Raw genomic sequence first — 16,807 nt, forward strand, 5'->3', positions numbered from 1 at the left:
GAAGAGGTTTCAAGCGTTTTAAGTGGCTGTGTGAGTTTTAATCTTTTTGTTCCAGAGTTGATGGTAATTTGTCTCCTACGTTTTTGGCCTCTCTCCTATTTTATCATGGTGTTTGGTTTAATTTAAAACATGTTGAATGAAGAGGGAGGCTATAGCTGCCATTCATTGGACACTAACTTGGCTCTTTTATATTGAGCTGTATTCTTCCTCAAAACACAGGGGTTGTGTTGCTGTTTGTTTCGGAGACAGCAGCTTGGCTGCTTAATTTCCTTTTCAAGAAATTGCTTCCTTGAAAGGAAAACCATCATTCAAATATGCTGAAATTAAGGGCTATAACAGCCTTATATTTGGTGTTGATTTGTGATGACTTCATGGAGGCAAAAGCAAAGGTACTTGTTATTTTGTTACACAGCAAGTATTTCCTTGTTCTATGTGAGTTCTTTCTTTTACACATGACATGAATAAGGATTCATTGGTCTCACAAGTGTTCCAATTTCCTAAGCCTCTTGCCAGACCTTTGATGGATCCAAATTGATGTGGATCATTCCTTTTTGGTTCGCACAATAGAAGGGAAATCTGGTTTTAAACTTGATGCTCATTGCAATCACAAGCCTTGGTTAATCCCCAATTGTTTTGCTTTGATTTTAACAAGAAGTTAATGGCAGCAAAAGGCCTGGGCTGCCTTGAAATCCAGGGCCCGTTTGGTAATAGATTTCTAGTAACGTTATTTTTGTTTTGTGAAAATACGTATGGATGAAAAAGTATGTGAAAATACATGTAATGTTGTTTAAACACTGAAAACAGATATGGACTTACAATAGGGCAGGGGGCCATTGCCCCCCCTCACCCCAAAAAAATAGCTAGTATATATATGTGTGTGTGTGTGTGTGTTGAAATTTTAAATTTTCGTCCTAATAGCCCCCCAATTTAAAAAAAAAAAAAAAAATTGGTATACAAATGCAATCTAAAAAAATAACTGAAAAACTCTCATAAAAAATAATAATAACCAAAAAACTAAAAACTACAAAATAAAAAATAAATATGGACTGAAAACCTAAATTACAATTCTCAAATTTTTACCCTAACCTCACTCTTCCTCCACTGAACCTCATCAACGCCTCCATCATTGCTGCTGCTGCTGCTGCTGTTTTCCTCAAATCAAATCTGATGCTGCTGCTGCTGCTGCTCCTCAGATCCTTGATCACAGTCACACATGAGTCTGGTAAATCTAAAACATTTCTCTCCTCTCTCAAGTTCATATTTTTGTATTTTTGTCTTTGCTATATTGCTCTGCCTTAGCCCTTTACCCTTTGTATTTTTTTTTTGAACTATGGTGTGTTGTGTTTGTGAGTTGTGGCTTTTTATGGACTGGAGTGTTGTGTGGACCGTAGACTAGTTTGTGGCTTTGTATTGACTATTGTGTAAATCTAATTGTGGCTTTTTGTGTGGACCGGTCACCTGTGTGCTGTGTTTCAATGTTTGTAACCTTTTTTTGTTTTGGTTTTATCTATAAAGACATAAAGTAGGACCACTAGGACAGTAGGACGTGAGTACTGAATTGTGATAGTGAATTTGTGAGACTAGTCTTTGGTAGCGATTGTTTTGTGAGTATTGTGATTGTGAATTTGTGAGACTAGTCATTAGTAAGTGACTTTTTTGTGAGACCTAAGTCTTTGCTCTGATTGTTTTGGTTTTATCAAAATTTGTCTTTCTGACTTTGTGTGATGTTGCTAATATTAGTAATATATATGAACTTGTGAACTTTGTCTTTGTCACTTTGTGTGATGTGGATAATATTAGTAATATATATAAACTTGTGCTTGTCTGTTTGTGATTGTTTTGGTTTTAGATTTTTTTTTTTGTTGAGAAGTACCTTTTTTTTAGTTAGTGTATAGAACTACGAAATATGGAAATAATGAAACATTTAAAAAAAAAATTGTAGATCATGAGTAAGTCCACTACAATATTAAATTTTCCAAAAGAAAAAATCTAAATAATTTTGAAGCCATAGCTGATGATGCGAGATTGCCAACCTCTAGCGTTGATGTCCCAGTTTCTGAAAATCTCCAAACGGAAGTTCCAAATGTCACCATTGACGAAAGTACAGGTTTTGTGCATGATCTTGGAATGCGTAAGCAAATATGGGAATATGATGCTAATGAATGGGATGAAGTTTGACAAGCTTAATTAAGCTTGGTCCATACCAACCTAAACTAGATGAGTACAAGAAAACTAAATTTGGAAGTCATTCTCGTAAATTTCAACATTCATGGTTTGCAATTAAGTCATTTAGTATGTGGCTTGAATATTCAACTAGTAAAGATGCTGTTTTTTGTCTACCATGCTTTCTCTTTGACAAGCCAACTGGAAATTATGGGAGTCGTGTATTTGTTGGGGTCTATGCCCTAAAAATCCAATTTATTGGCATGTCATAAATAATTAAATTGTTTAATTATATAAGACTATTTATAAATGAACTAATGAGACATTATTATAGTCCATGAGATGCATTGTATATGATTTAGTCATAGAAGATGTAAACCACAAGTTCCTTGTAAACTCAAAATGTTGTTCATAGTCGGTGATGAAATTGGGCGTTTCATCTGTGAAGACTATAACGCATCAACTAAAATGATTTGTCTTGATCATGGAAGTGGAGACTTCTAGTTGATGTGTTGATGTGTCTTAAGAGTTAAGACATATTGAACTAGACCGCTGTGAGATTAATTATTCAATTAACAACTGTCACTAGAATAATTAATCTCACGACTTCTAATTTCATAGACTCTTAATTCTGAGAGAGTAGTAAACTTGATCATGAAATGTAGGTTACTTTGAAATATCAGGAGTGAGATCTAATATTCACGGTCAAAACCTTAGTATATTAGGTAACTACATGTAGTGTTGAAGGAATACATATTATCAAGATGGAATCCATAATCTCTTTTGTAGAGACACTATATATCCCCTTGAGACAAGTTTAATGAGAACTGGTTATTCGGGGCGCTCACTTTAGTAAGGAGTTACTAAAGATTATATTTATTGAAATTGGATTTCAATAAATGTGAATAACTAAAAGATTAAACCGAGTACTGAAGGATAAAATAGTTGTTTACAAAGTGACAGTTTATTATGACTTTGTTCATTATGGATATTTCATGGAAGGGTCAAATGATATTACTAGAGTCTTGAGATATAATTTATTAATAAGGCCTAGAGTGAAATTATATTTATATAGTAGTATTAAATATAATTAATGGTAACTTTGGACTTGTCAAGAGTTGACAGAAAAGCCCAAGGCCCATTGGAGCTAGAGTCTTATTTGTTCCCTTTGGTTCCATCTCAAGTCACAAATTAAAACCCAATTGGGTAGGCCCAAAAGGCTAACTCAATTAGATAATCAGTATTTATTTAATAAGAGTTATTAAATAAAGTAACTACCAAGGTAGTTAGTATGTATGTACGATAAAAAGAAAGAAACAGTTTTTCTCTACAAGGAGAAGAAGAAGGATTTTTCTTTGAGAATCAACGTACATAAAGACTGATTGAGAGACTACTCATCTTGGGTACCATGTGGAATTAAGATGAAGATTAAAGGTATTCTCAAGTCCTAGTTTTGAATTTCACAGCATTAAGGTACACTTCCTATTCTTTGTTCAAGAATTCAAGATTACATATTATCTCTCATGAATGAAGTAGATCCGTGATTGTTGCTTCCGCTGTGGGTTTTGTATGAGATACAAAACCAGATTTTCCTATAGTATTCACTAAGGATGGATTTCGGAATTGGAAGAAAGTTAATGATGGAAATAATTGTTCCTTTTTTAACCATATTGGGAAAGAACCCAACTCTTTTCATAGAGCTTCCGAGCAAGCCATGACAGATTTGATGAATCAGTCTCAACACATATAGAAGGTACTTGAAAATTTCAATTCTAATCAAATTGCAAGCAATCGATTGCGGTAGTAGGCCTCAATTGATGTTTCAAAGTGCTTGCATTTCAAGGACTTGCTTTTAGAGGACGAGATGAAAGTTCTAATTCAATTAATCGTGAGAATTTTCTTGAAATATTAGATTTGGTGGTATCATATAATGAATATGTTGCAGAAGCGATAGAGAAAGCTCCCAAAAATTCCTTTTACAAATCACCAAAAATTCAAAAGGAAATCTTACATGTATTTTCAAACAAGGTGAAGAAGGCGATTCGTGAAGAAACTGGTAATGCAAAGTTTTGCCTAATTGTTGATGAAGCTCATGATGAGTCAATTAAGGAGAAATGACTATTGTTATAAGATTTGTAGACAAAGATGGTTTTATTCGAGAACGTTTTTTTGGGGTAATTCATGTCCTCGATACTACGGCATTAACCCTAAAAGATGAAATATATTCTGTCTTGTCACATCATAGTTTGGATATTCAAGATATGCGAGGGCAAGGATATGACAGTGCACGCAATATGCGAGCTGAGTGGAATGGATTAAAAGCTTTGGTTTCAAATGATTATCCATATGCTTACTACATTCATTGTTTTGCACATCGCTTGCAACTAGCATTAGTGTCAGCATCAAAAGAAGTTCTTCTTGTTCAAAGTTTTTTTAATAGATCATCTTCTATTGTCAATGTTGTTGGTGCTTCATGCAAGCGCACTGAGCAACTAAAAAAAGCTTATGCTGATCAAATTACATATTTTGTTGAAATTGGTGAGCTTGAAACTAGAAGAAGACTTACTCAAATTACACATTACAACGGGTTGGAGATACTCATTGGGGTTCTCACTTGAGATCGATTTTTAGCTTGGTAAATATATTTAGTCCAACATGTGAAATTTTACTTAAGATCATCAAGGAAGGAAATACTACTTCCCAACGAGAAGCAGCATACTCATGTTATCATGCTATGATTTCTTTTGAACTTGTGTTCATTTTGCATCTCATGAAAGAAATTATGAAGATCACTGATGCAGTTTGTAAAGCTTTGCAGTGGTAGTCTCAAGACATTTTAAATGCGATGAATTTTGTTTCATCTACTAAAGCACTTATTCAAAAATTCAAAGATGAAGAGTGGGAAAATTTAATTCAAAAATTCAAAGATGAAGAGTGGGAAAATTTACTTACCACTGTGAAATCATTTTGTGAGGCACGTGACATAGATGTCCCAGATATGAATGCTCGTTATGTTGAGAGAGGAGGTCTAGCTCGTTATCAACAAGATGACTTCACAATTGAGAATCATTATTGGGTAGATATTTTTTATGCTGTGATAGATTCTATATTACAAGAATTAAATCATCAATTAAGTAAGCATGCGGTAGAATTGCTTAATCTTAGTTCACCTCTTGATCCTAAAGAGGCACGTGAGTCTTTTAGAAGTATAGACATTTTGTTGTTAGTAAGCAAATTTTATTCGAAAGACTTCACAGATCAAGAAATGACACTTTTAAAGGCAGAAGTTGATCATTATGAGCACAATGTAGTCCGGCATCCGGACTTCAAGAAGCTATCAATGGTTGGTAAAAACCCGAAAATCATTATTTTACCCATATATTTATAGAGTGATTGCACTTGTGCTTATTCTTCCAATTTCTATTACAACTACAGAGCGAGCATTTTTAGCCATGAATATTATCAAAAATAGGCTTCACAACAAGATGGAAGATAATTTTCTAATGGACTATGATTTTGTACATTGAGAAGGAGATTGCTGCAAAATGTGGTACAGAATCAATCATAGACGACTTTCAAAACTTAAAAGAGCGTCAAGTTCCATTTTGATAAATGTGTTGAAATGTTTTAAAAACACTTATTTTGTATGTTATACTTTGTCGACATTTTTATAATATCAAATGTTTAAGAAACACTTATTTTATATGTAGTATTTTGTTGAATATGAAATAGATATTAATTTTTATTTTCATAAAAAAAAAATTGTTTTAAGCTTTGCCCCCGCCCCCCCAGGTTCGAATCCTGATTTCGTCCCTGACTGAAAATTGTTGTTTAAATAACAATACTAAACACCCCCTAAATTCTGTGGGAGCTATGTCCTTTTTATGCACGTACACGTACTAGTAGCTTTGGGCAGACTAGGATTGCTTCTCTTCCTTTCTTTTGGACTAGCTACATAACTTAGGCCCGTGGGAATTCATAGAATCATTTATGGGACAAGCTTTTCTTTAACATTGACCCTAACTAACTAGTAACCACGAGGCCCATACGTTTGGCTTGAATAAATTCATGGCCTATATGCACATGTTGTGGTCATTGGGTGGCTGTGGGCCTTAAGTTAGTTGTCCAAAAGGAGCCTCTAAACACTGTCAATTCGGTTTATGTTGATTAGCCTCTTCACACGTGTTATGAGTCTGTTAGGAGGATCTTTGTTTTTTTTTAAATTGTTAAATATATTATTAGCAACGTGATGTGTTATATAATGTTGTATATGTTAGAGTGGATGTGGAAGGGGAAGCATAGAATAGGAACACCAAGAACACGAGGGTTACATGGTTCAGCCTTGTCAGCCTACATGCATGGAGGAATCTCTTAAGGGCTACATCTTTATTGTATAAGAGTGTAGTACAATAACCTGTGTTACAATAAACCCTAACATGAGTATATATAAGCGACTAAACTCTAGACTACTATTACAAGTAGGAGTGAGCCTGGGCCTATTACATTGGACTAATATAACTAATATATTTCTAACACCCTCCCTCAAATTCAAGGCGGAAGCTCAATGAAGGCTTGAGGTTGGATAAGCACAAGAAGATCACTTGGAGATGCCTTGAAGAATGCCTTTGAAGAAACCACAATGAATAATGTGCCAATTGACCAATTTCGGAGCTTCAAATGAAGAAATGGAGTCCAACATCAGAATCTACGCACTGAGCAAGATAGGCCATTTTGAAAATTTTAACTTTTGGTCAAAGGTTAACGCAAAAGTCAAAGTCAACAAAAGTCAAAGTCAATGGTCAGTGCTCACAGGTCAGATCTGGGTGGTCCGGATCAACGATCAGCTAGGTGACGTGGTGTTGACGAGGCAACACTGCTGATGTGGCGAGCCACATGGCTGATCACGTAGCTAGGGCTGACATGGATAAAGCTGATGTGGCTTTTGATGACGTCATCAAATGACCTCATGGATGATGTTAGAAGAAGCTGACATAGTTCTTTGGCGCATGACAGGAGCGTGACAGCAATGGCACGTGGTAGGAACTTTGGATGGTGCATGTAGGCGTGTGCGAGGGAGATGGATGCTCGGACTTTGCTGGTTTGGTAAATCGGCGAGCTACGAGGTTGTCATGGCAGCGTGTGTTGCCAGAGGAGGATCTGCTCCTAAGGAATCTGAGGCAGCACGTGGAGAACTACACCGAAACAACGGCAGCGAGCGGGGGCGCGTGTGGGGTTTTGTGGAGACCAGCTTCCTGGGTTTTGTTCGCAAGAGGCCATGGAGCACGTCTGTATGGTTGGTTTCATCAAGTGAAGCCTCGATTTGCACAGATTTGATATTAATGTCACAGGTTTGCTTGAGTTTGTGGATCTTGGACATAGCACTGAGCCACGGTGGCTGCGAGATGCCATGGAGTCTAGATCCAGCAAACAAGCATGTGTGACTTCTGATGGTGGTGTGCACGTGAGAATCTTCTTTGCTTGCTAGAGATGTTTGTTTGATGCCAAGAATGAAGTTTGACTCTGATATTATGTTAAAAATATTATTAGCAATGTGATGTGTTATATCATGTTATATAAGATGCCGTGGAGTCTAGATCCAGGCGTATGTGGGGTTTTGTGGAGACCAGTTTCCTGGGTTTTGGTTGCGATAGACCATGGAGCACGTCTATATGGTTGGTATAATATATTTAACATTAATTTTATTATAATATATATAACTTTATGGTAAACTACCCTCAGGTGTTTTGTGCGGGAGTTTTTTTTTTTTTTTTTTTTTTATATAGTGTACATGAGATTAAAAATTAAGAAAACTAGAAATTCAAAAAAAAAAAAAACAGAAAAATTAAATAAAAGAAACCAATGATCTTTGGTAAAGTAAAAAAAAAAAGAGTTGGAACGTGGATTGGGAATTTTTTTTTTTTTGGATAAGGGTGTTTTAAAGATATGGATTAGTAGGATAATATCCTACTTTGCAGGCATTTTATATAGAATTGGAGATATATTTTTACCGAATTGTTCTCATATTTTGTCTCTATTAAACAGAAAGTTTAGGAGTATTTCTGAACTACATAAAAGTCCAGTCTAAAGAGGGGAATCTTATTATAAATACTATAGACTAGCCTCTGAGCACGCGCTCACATGCATGCTCAGAGACTCTTCTATTTTTTGGATAAATCTTAATAATTTGCATCTATTATAATTTAAGATTGTTACATTTTTCAATTACAAAAAATTTCTAAGGGTGTAATGAATATTATGCATTTGTGTGTGTGTGTTTTTTTTAGTGGGTAAAGAGTGTTATTTCAATGCAGGGAGTGTTTTTTTTTAAATTTTTTTTTTTTTTTATGAACTTGGGGAGTGTTTTGTTTTTTTGGGTAGAACTTTTTTTTTTTCAATAGGAACATGGGTAGATAATTGATAGTGTGTGTTTCTTTTTTATTAGGTTTATTTGTTTAACTTGAATTTTTAAAGGTTACGCAGGGAATTTTTATTTTATTTTATTTTATTTTTTATAAACTAGTGAGAGGAGTTTGTATTTGTGAGAAGTTACGTGGGTAGATAATTGATAGAGCGTTATTTGAACGTGGAGAGTGTTATTTTTTTGGTTGATGAACGTGGGGAGTGTTTTGGTGTACTGGAAGTGTTTTTTTTTTTTTTTTTGGGTGGCTGGGGTAGTTATTTTTATAAAAAGCACGTGGGTGGTATTTCACGAAGAAGTAGAAGTAGAAGTAATGTTTTAATGTGTGTAGGAATTTATTTAGGAGAGAATTTACTATTTTAACCCTATTTTGATTGGTTTAGATTAATTAAATTAGGGGTATTTTTTACAGTGAAAAAAACAATAACTAACTTTCTAAATTTTCTTAATATATATAGACTATAGGCCAAAATATTATTTTGGTCCCTACATTTTGGATTCACAATCAATTTGGTCATTATATTTTGGTAGCAATTAATTTAGTCGCAAAAAATGCATATATGGTAACAAATTACATAAGGGCACACTTGAAGCTTACGTGACTTATAAAAAATAATTAAAAAAATATTAATATTTAAAAATATCACGTCATCAATTAAATGATTAAAATAAATAAATTTAAAAAATAAAAAATTATTCTACAATTTTATCTTTCATTTTCTTGGCAACCAAACACACAATACATCCAAAAAAAATCAAACAATCAATCCCTAATTTCATCAAATCCTCAACCACAACCTATACAATACATTGACATAAAATACTCACTTATTTCAACACTTACACAAACCAAAACCCCCCAAATTATTTTTCAAAATGTCCATTATCAATATCTATTAATATTTTATATTATTTTGTTATAAGCCACGTAAGCTTTAAGTTGCCAACTATGCAATCTGTTAACCACATAGTTATTTTTCATTAGTGAGTTGGAGGTAGGGGCTAAATTGACTACAAATTGAAAATAACATGGACTAAATTAGTTGCTTCCAAAATGTAACAACCAAATTGACTATAATCTCAAAATGTAGAGACCAAAATTATATTTTCACCTAAATTATAATCATAAGTTGTTATTGTTGGACTATTTTTATAAAAATATTATATATTCTAATTATTAATTAAATGATTATTTAACTGACATTTTTATTGACAATGAAAATTCTTAGGTATTTTCAGAGTATGGAGAAATAGAAAGGAAAGAGCACTATTTTTCTGAGCTTTGAGAGTAACTAAAAATTATTCTATTTACAAATATCTTAAACACATAAATATCTCAAAGATGCATTAGATACATCTCATGAGTTGGCAAAATTAATGCTAATTGATTAGAAAAGGTTTCAAATGTTGGTGCCTTTTAAGACTATCAATTAATTAACATGTAAGTACTTGTGGGGTACGGGAGGTAAGGATTAGGGTTCAAATTTTCAAAAGGAAGTTTCATATACATGTACATTTAGATTAGGTATATATACTTAGATTAGGTTATAGTAGAATTTTATCTAAGAGGAAAAAAAAACCTTTCAATTGATTACTTTCTGTATTAAACATTTTCCTTTTCAAACTTTTTAAGTCTTATCTTTAATGGTATAATCCCATTCTATCCCATAAGGTGGGATAGGTATCTTAAAGCACTTCATGCTGTATTTGCTTCGCCACGATCAGCCATGCCATTTCCAACAAAATTAATTTATCTATGTATAAGACGTATCCTTTACTAAAGCAAAGAGGTAGCCAAAGGTCTTGTAACTAAATTAGCACCTCCTCATGCACAAATTGCTTAGGGATCTAGGGGAGAAAAAGTTCGAGCTGCGGGATTAACAACATATTGTAATTATTTCTAAAAAAAAAAAACACAAAGAGGTAGATAAATTTTCATTAAAAAAGAGAGGTAGGGAAATTTCTTTTTTCTTCTTAAGTGAAAGTTGAGAGGGGATGCTAATTACCCCATTAAGTTGTGGTATGCCATAGGTAAAATGAACATAGGCATCTAATCAGAATGGCAATGAGACCAAAATAGGTTGGATCATAATGTCCCGTACCCACTCCATCCGCTCTTTGGGGCAAAAAAGAAAAACATGCATAAGGCAGTAGCGGGGTAAGTCGGGTTAGATTGGGCAAGCGTGATAAGACAGGGAGGGGCAAGCAAAACCCATCATCATCCCGTCATCTCTTCATGGTAGGGAAAATTAGCTTGAGGCAGAGCAAGCCAAATGAGGCTAGGCATGTTTGCCACCTCAAGCACCTCATCTTAAAATTTTCAAAATTTACATTTTAAAACACATAATTTATAGGTTATAACAAATTAAACCTGTAATTTCAAAAATACAAAATTAAACATAAATTTTCAAAAAATAATAAATTATCAAAAAATAATAAATTAAGCCTTATGGTTCTGAAAGTAACATATTAAACTCTAAAGTTTCAAAACGTTATAATTAAATCTCAGCTTATACTAAACCCCAAATGTAATGTTGTTCTACCTATAGGGACTAGGGTTTAATTCGTTACTTTTTGAAACATCAATATTTTATTTGTTGCTTTGTTATTCAATTTTTACAATAATTTTTTAATTAGATGTCATATTGATTCTAAATAATGACAATTTTAGTTAAATTCTTTGGTATTACATAAGTATTTCAAGATATCACTTATAAAAAGACTGTTTATTATAATTTTTAAAAGTATTGCGATTGATTAAATTTTTATTTTTGAATTATTTAGGTATAAGTTTCTCATGAGAAAAGTAGTTTTAGAACAAACTCCACACCACTTGGTCAAGAAAACTCATGGTCATGAAAATCTGTTCAAAGAAAAATTGTGTTAAAATTGTGTTCAAGTATACTTATCTTACAATAATCCGGAAAGAAAATATAGTTATAGTTTGCATCTAGTGAGAGAATAATACATGATAGGCCACTAAATACAAGAAATAAACAATTTACAGTATGGGCACAAATTGTTCCACAATTGTTTCAAATGGTACGTTGTGAATAGAGGACGGTCATCTTCACACAAATCCAACATTGTTATCGCATTTTTTTTTTTTTTTTTTGCCATTGACAAACTACCACTTCAACGGATTATGAAAATTCAACTTTTCTTTTCTTTAGACCTATTATTAAGTCTTGGTTTTGTAATTTAGTGCTTTCTTTCTTTCTTTTTTTTGATGAATAGAAAGTAACTTTGTATACCAATTTTAGACGACTGCAACCCAAATCGTAAACCCAATTACACGATGGTGAGAGAGAGAACAAAATTCCAAACTCATTGTCGTTCACCATTGCCATTGAAATTGTAGCACTACTACCGATATGAGACAGCACCACAGCTAAAGTGTTGCTACTTCAACTCGGCAGACGCCGATGAAGCCTCTAGATATGCTCATAATTCCTTGCCATTGACAATGAAGTGGGTGAGAATAAGTTTACACAATGCTACAATCATGATCAATATTTACATATTACTATAATATTTAATATAATTCTTTTGCAAAATGCATAACCGGATGTAGGGATGTTTTTGTGCATTTTGTGTGAACAAAATTATCTGGTTTTCATTTTTATGGGTTTTACATATCTTAATGCTCGTAGGATCATAGGTGCGTAGAGAAGAATGGACAAAAGACACAGAAAGTACTTGCCCCTAGCCGAACCATCACAAATTGGAATGGGTTGGGACTTGGGATTGTTCAAAATAAGTTGGAACAAGATGATAAGATTAAATAAGTGGAATTTGTTCGGTTAAGCAAGTCGCAGGTGCTACTTGATCTCGAGTAGGTTGTGGCTTGCACTAAAAGTGCTCTCCCCCTTTTTTTGCCATGTGTCCATCTCATGGCTTAGCTTGAATCTTGCGAGTGCAATTTGGTCACGACCTCTTCTTCACAGCACTAGTGGCCCAGGGCTTAAGTATTTCTATACTGAAATACAAATTAACCCCAAAATATATAGAAAAAAAATTGAAAAAAATAGAAGAAAATTTGTTACAGAATAAAGCAAAAAAAGGGGATTTACCATAACAATACCCAATTAACAAATAATGTTAACTCCTTTATTCAAATGCGGCTTCTTAAGAAGTATACAACCATACAAGTGCAATTTTTCCTCAAAAAAAAAAAAAAAAAAAACATACAGGTGCAACCCTCTTTCTCAACCTAAAATTATTCAATCAATTTCATTTATATAGTATAGTACTGCAATACCAACAAAAGAAGGAACCTTTATTAATTAGTGTTGAGGTACTTTTGAATCTCGGACTCGTCCTGCTTATAAAGATTGACCTTCAATCCATGCTTCATGTACATAGTTAATGTTAACTTTGGTGCTACAGGATGATTTTCCACCACCTTAACATGGTAGCGATAAATCACAGAGGCAGCAACGAATTTCATTTGATAGTAGGCAAAATCTTTTCCTAAGCAAAGACGAGGGCCGCCATTGAAGGCTGTAAAATTGTAGGCTGATTCATTCATGAACCTCCCATCTCTTAGCCATCTCTCTGGTTTAAACTCCCTACAATCCTTTCCCCATATGCCTTCCATTCTACCCATTGCATATATTACATAGATCACTTTTGTTCCCTTTTTCAATACTGTTCCATCTGGAAATATATCATCTTCAACAACCTATATGATGAAATATATTAGTTAGAATTTAAAAATAAAATAAAGCTAGAATGCTGTATATTTCAATTCATTTGTTTGTACTGACATATTTAAATCAACTAAGGAACCAATTGGAGAAACTTCTATGTATCATAACTTATATATTGAGGTATTTAGATTAAGTTTGATATAATATCACTTTTATATAGGTTCTTCACTAATATTATTTTTAACTGTAATTTGTTTTATTAAATATCGACCATGAATTAGAAGTATGGCGTCAAGTTAATGATCCTTTGATGAAATAGCCGCCTAAAATGGAAAAAGATCATTTTAAATTACATAACATTGGATACATTATAGATCTATAATATTTAATTTAAACTGCAATTTTGATTAATTTCAAATATTGAGAAATTGAGATGATACTAATACATCTACATGATGGTCGTGGATTCTCACGCTGTGTGAGTCACGCAAGAAGTAGTAAATGCGATGGGTTCATCATATTCATGATGGCCCTGACCTTGGGTTTTGGGATGAATTATTATGTTATAAAATAATTTTATAATTGAAGAAAAGTTATTATTTAAAGAATTGTTATTTAGTAGAAAATTATTATGTACACTTTTATATTCATGAAAAAATTATTTTTATAAAATAGATTTTCCTTTTAAAGCAAATAAAAAAGGGTCCTTACTTGAATTTAATCGATAAAATTAAATTTGTGGATGATGTTTTATTTCTTGGTTCTAAAAGCATATAAATGATCACATAATTCAAAAAAATTAAATGACATCACATTTTATATATAGTTCGATTTTTAATATTTAATTTAAATTATAAAATAAATTCATTTCAAATAAAGAGCATGTTTGTTAATATATAGGGCTTGTTTGGATTTAAAAGTTAAAATGATGCTATTGGAAAGGTAAAAAAATAAAAATAAAAATGAATTTTAAGAGTTTTGTAGTTTAATTAGTTAGTTCCCCTCATGTATCCATAACATCCAAGATTCAAATTTATCATTTTGGTTGTAACTGTCCAATGATAAAGACTTTTTTTTTATATAAATTATTTCATTAAATGAGAAGATTTAATTTATTTATTTTTAAAAGTAATTACCTCCTTGTGATCCACCGGCACTGAAGGATATAACCTTAGAGCATCAGACACAGCAGCATGTAAATAATCCATCTTCTTTATCTCCTCTGGCCTAAATATCACACTTTGGTACTCTCCCTTTTTGACCTCCTCTCTTTCACTCACTATCCCACATATCTCTTCAAGAATTCTTTCCTCTACCCTTGGATTGTGATGAAGCAGCCAGAAAAACCAGCTCAATGCCACCGAAGAAGTGTCTCTCCCAGCAAGTATAAAGTTCACGCAAATATCCCTCAAGAACTTGTCCGAAAAGGGTTGTCCAGCCTCATCTTTCAGCCCCATAAACACCGTCAAGAGGTCCGACCTTTGCTTCGACATATTATTGTCACATTGCAAAGAGAGCTCCTCCTTTCTTGTCCGAATCACATCCTCAGCAAACTCATCCACTACATTTATTGAGTGTTTTAGCTTCCTCTCCATCCCCAAGTTGAAATATCTCATGATCTTCCATATATACATCGGTGTCACAAAACGTAGCATCGTGGCTTCGGTTGCATCCTCAAAGGCTTTAGCAAATGGTATTTCAAGCAAATTGGGGCTTAAACAACTAGGATGAACCCCAAATGCTATCATGCATACATTATCGAAAGTAAGCCGTAATAAAATGTCTTGGAGATCAATGGGAAGGGACTGTTTGATTGAATTCTCTAATATAGGAAGGAGCCTGGAGTGAACAAGTTCAAGCAATGACTCGGTTGTCAATTGCCGGAACTTAGCTGAGTGGAATTCAATGCTTGCTGTCTTCCTTTGTTGTTGCCAAGTCGCATCGTCGGCGTTAAATATCCCATTACCAAGAAGATCATGAACTGTGTCTCGAAAGAATGGCCCTTTAGGGAAATTGGGGAACTTGGTCTTGAGAAGATGCTCGAGATTACGAGGGTCCGAGGTGATAATGCTGTTGAGACTACTAAAAGAAGGGCCTTTGAGTCTAAATGTTCCATTTTGATTGTTAAGAATGTCACTCATCCATTCATACATATTGCCTCGAAGGCCACCCACCAAGGAAGGCAACATTCCTAGGACTGGCCAAATTGGCAGTCCATGATGCTTCTTTTGCCTTAGGGAATGAATGGCTATGAAAACAAAAAGAGCAATGAAAAGCTCTATAATTGGGATATGTTGTAAGGAAAAGAGCTGCCGGGAAACGAAGTTTCCGGTTGCAAGTTCATCATCAGAGGAGGAGAGATTGCTAGGGTCGATCATGGTGTTATGATGATTGGAAATGTGAGATTGCATGGGCTTGGTGTGTTTGAGAGGATTGGTGATCACGTGTTCTATATATATATAGGGGTGATGATCCTTGCGTTTCTTGGCATGCATGTTATAAGTTATAACCAAGGGTGGAAGCACCGAAATTTTTGCTATTGCTTAAGAATTCCAATAATTTTTATTAAAAGTATCAAATCAAATTCGTTTGAAAATTGTAACTGTCATTTTCCTTATAAATTGATTGGTATACTTCCAACTTTGTGGTTTCTAAGTTGCATTCAGAAGGTTAGCGTGTAGGTCTTAAACTAGCACTTTTTTTTGGTAATAATACACTACCAAGTTACGAACTATTGCTGAAAGAGGGAAAAAAGCTAATTACTACCGCACAAACTTGTGACAACACATTTGGAAACCTGCAAGCTAAATTCATGTGCTATATGAGTTTTGCGTTTTAGTGATCTTGTTAAATTATGTTACAGCCCTTGAAAATAAAATTTGGACCACTTTTGATCGAGGTTCTACTTCTATCTATACCTAATAAGGAACAGGGATTTCCCCCCCCTCTTCAGAAGAGAGAGATAACAAAGACTTGGAATTATTTGGATTTGGACCACTTTTGAGGTTCTATCACCAATTATGTTCACAATTTCAAGCTTTCAAACTATGTCTAAAAGGACTTAGACGCAATTGCTTAGTGCACCTTCCCAATTTGATTTTGAGGTAAAGAATCCAAAAATCGCAAACCAATACCCCCACACAATAATCTCATTGATATTCTGAAATTATACTCATATGTTTTTCAAGTGATGGCTTTTTGAACATGAGTTTTAACTTTTAAGTGATAGCATTTTACACAAAAGTTCTCCTTTGTTCATGGGATATAATCCCAAATAGAGTACGATTTCTTTCCTTATTTCCTTTTTAAATCTGAAATAATAATAATAATAATAATAATAATAATAATAATAATAATAATAATAATGCGAAAATGTAAAATGCGTCTTCTTAGTTTGACTAAAATTCATTTTAGACCTCTAATTATACTTTCATTTAATTAAGTCCTCTAAATATCAAATTTATTCAATTCAAACATTTTGTCCAATTTTATTAAAACTTTGTCTTTGAGTATTTAATTAACTAATGAAAAAAGTTTTTGCAAAAAAAAAAATTCATACATAAAAAATCCATAA

General features: G+C 33.5%; 2 protein-coding genes across 2 annotated transcripts; one reads left to right on the forward strand and one right to left on the reverse strand.

The window, feature by feature from the left end:
• The first annotated feature begins 5,008 nt into the window (after positions 1-5,008).
• Positions 5,009-5,772, forward strand: LOC142611897 (uncharacterized). The gene is made up of 2 exons (XM_075784049.1): positions 5,009-5,506; positions 5,695-5,772. The coding sequence occupies exons 1-2, from the start codon at positions 5,009-5,011 to the stop codon at positions 5,770-5,772; spliced, it is 576 nt and encodes a 191-aa protein (XP_075640164.1).
• A 7,091-nt stretch (positions 5,773-12,863) lies between these two features.
• LOC142612596 (cytochrome P450 86B1-like) lies at positions 12,864-15,644 on the reverse strand. The gene is made up of 2 exons (XM_075784702.1): positions 14,370-15,644; positions 12,864-13,265 (listed from the first exon to the last, which is right to left on the reverse strand). Exons 1-2 carry the CDS (start codon positions 15,642-15,644, stop codon positions 12,864-12,866), a joined length of 1,677 nt encoding a protein of 558 aa, XP_075640817.1.
• Positions 15,645-16,807: the final 1,163 nt, after the last annotated feature.

The sequence above is a fragment of the Castanea sativa genome, chromosome 10, assembly GCF_040712315.1.
Source record: "Castanea sativa cultivar Marrone di Chiusa Pesio chromosome 10, ASM4071231v1".
In the NCBI taxonomy this organism is placed as follows: domain Eukaryota; kingdom Viridiplantae; phylum Streptophyta; class Magnoliopsida; order Fagales; family Fagaceae; genus Castanea; species Castanea sativa.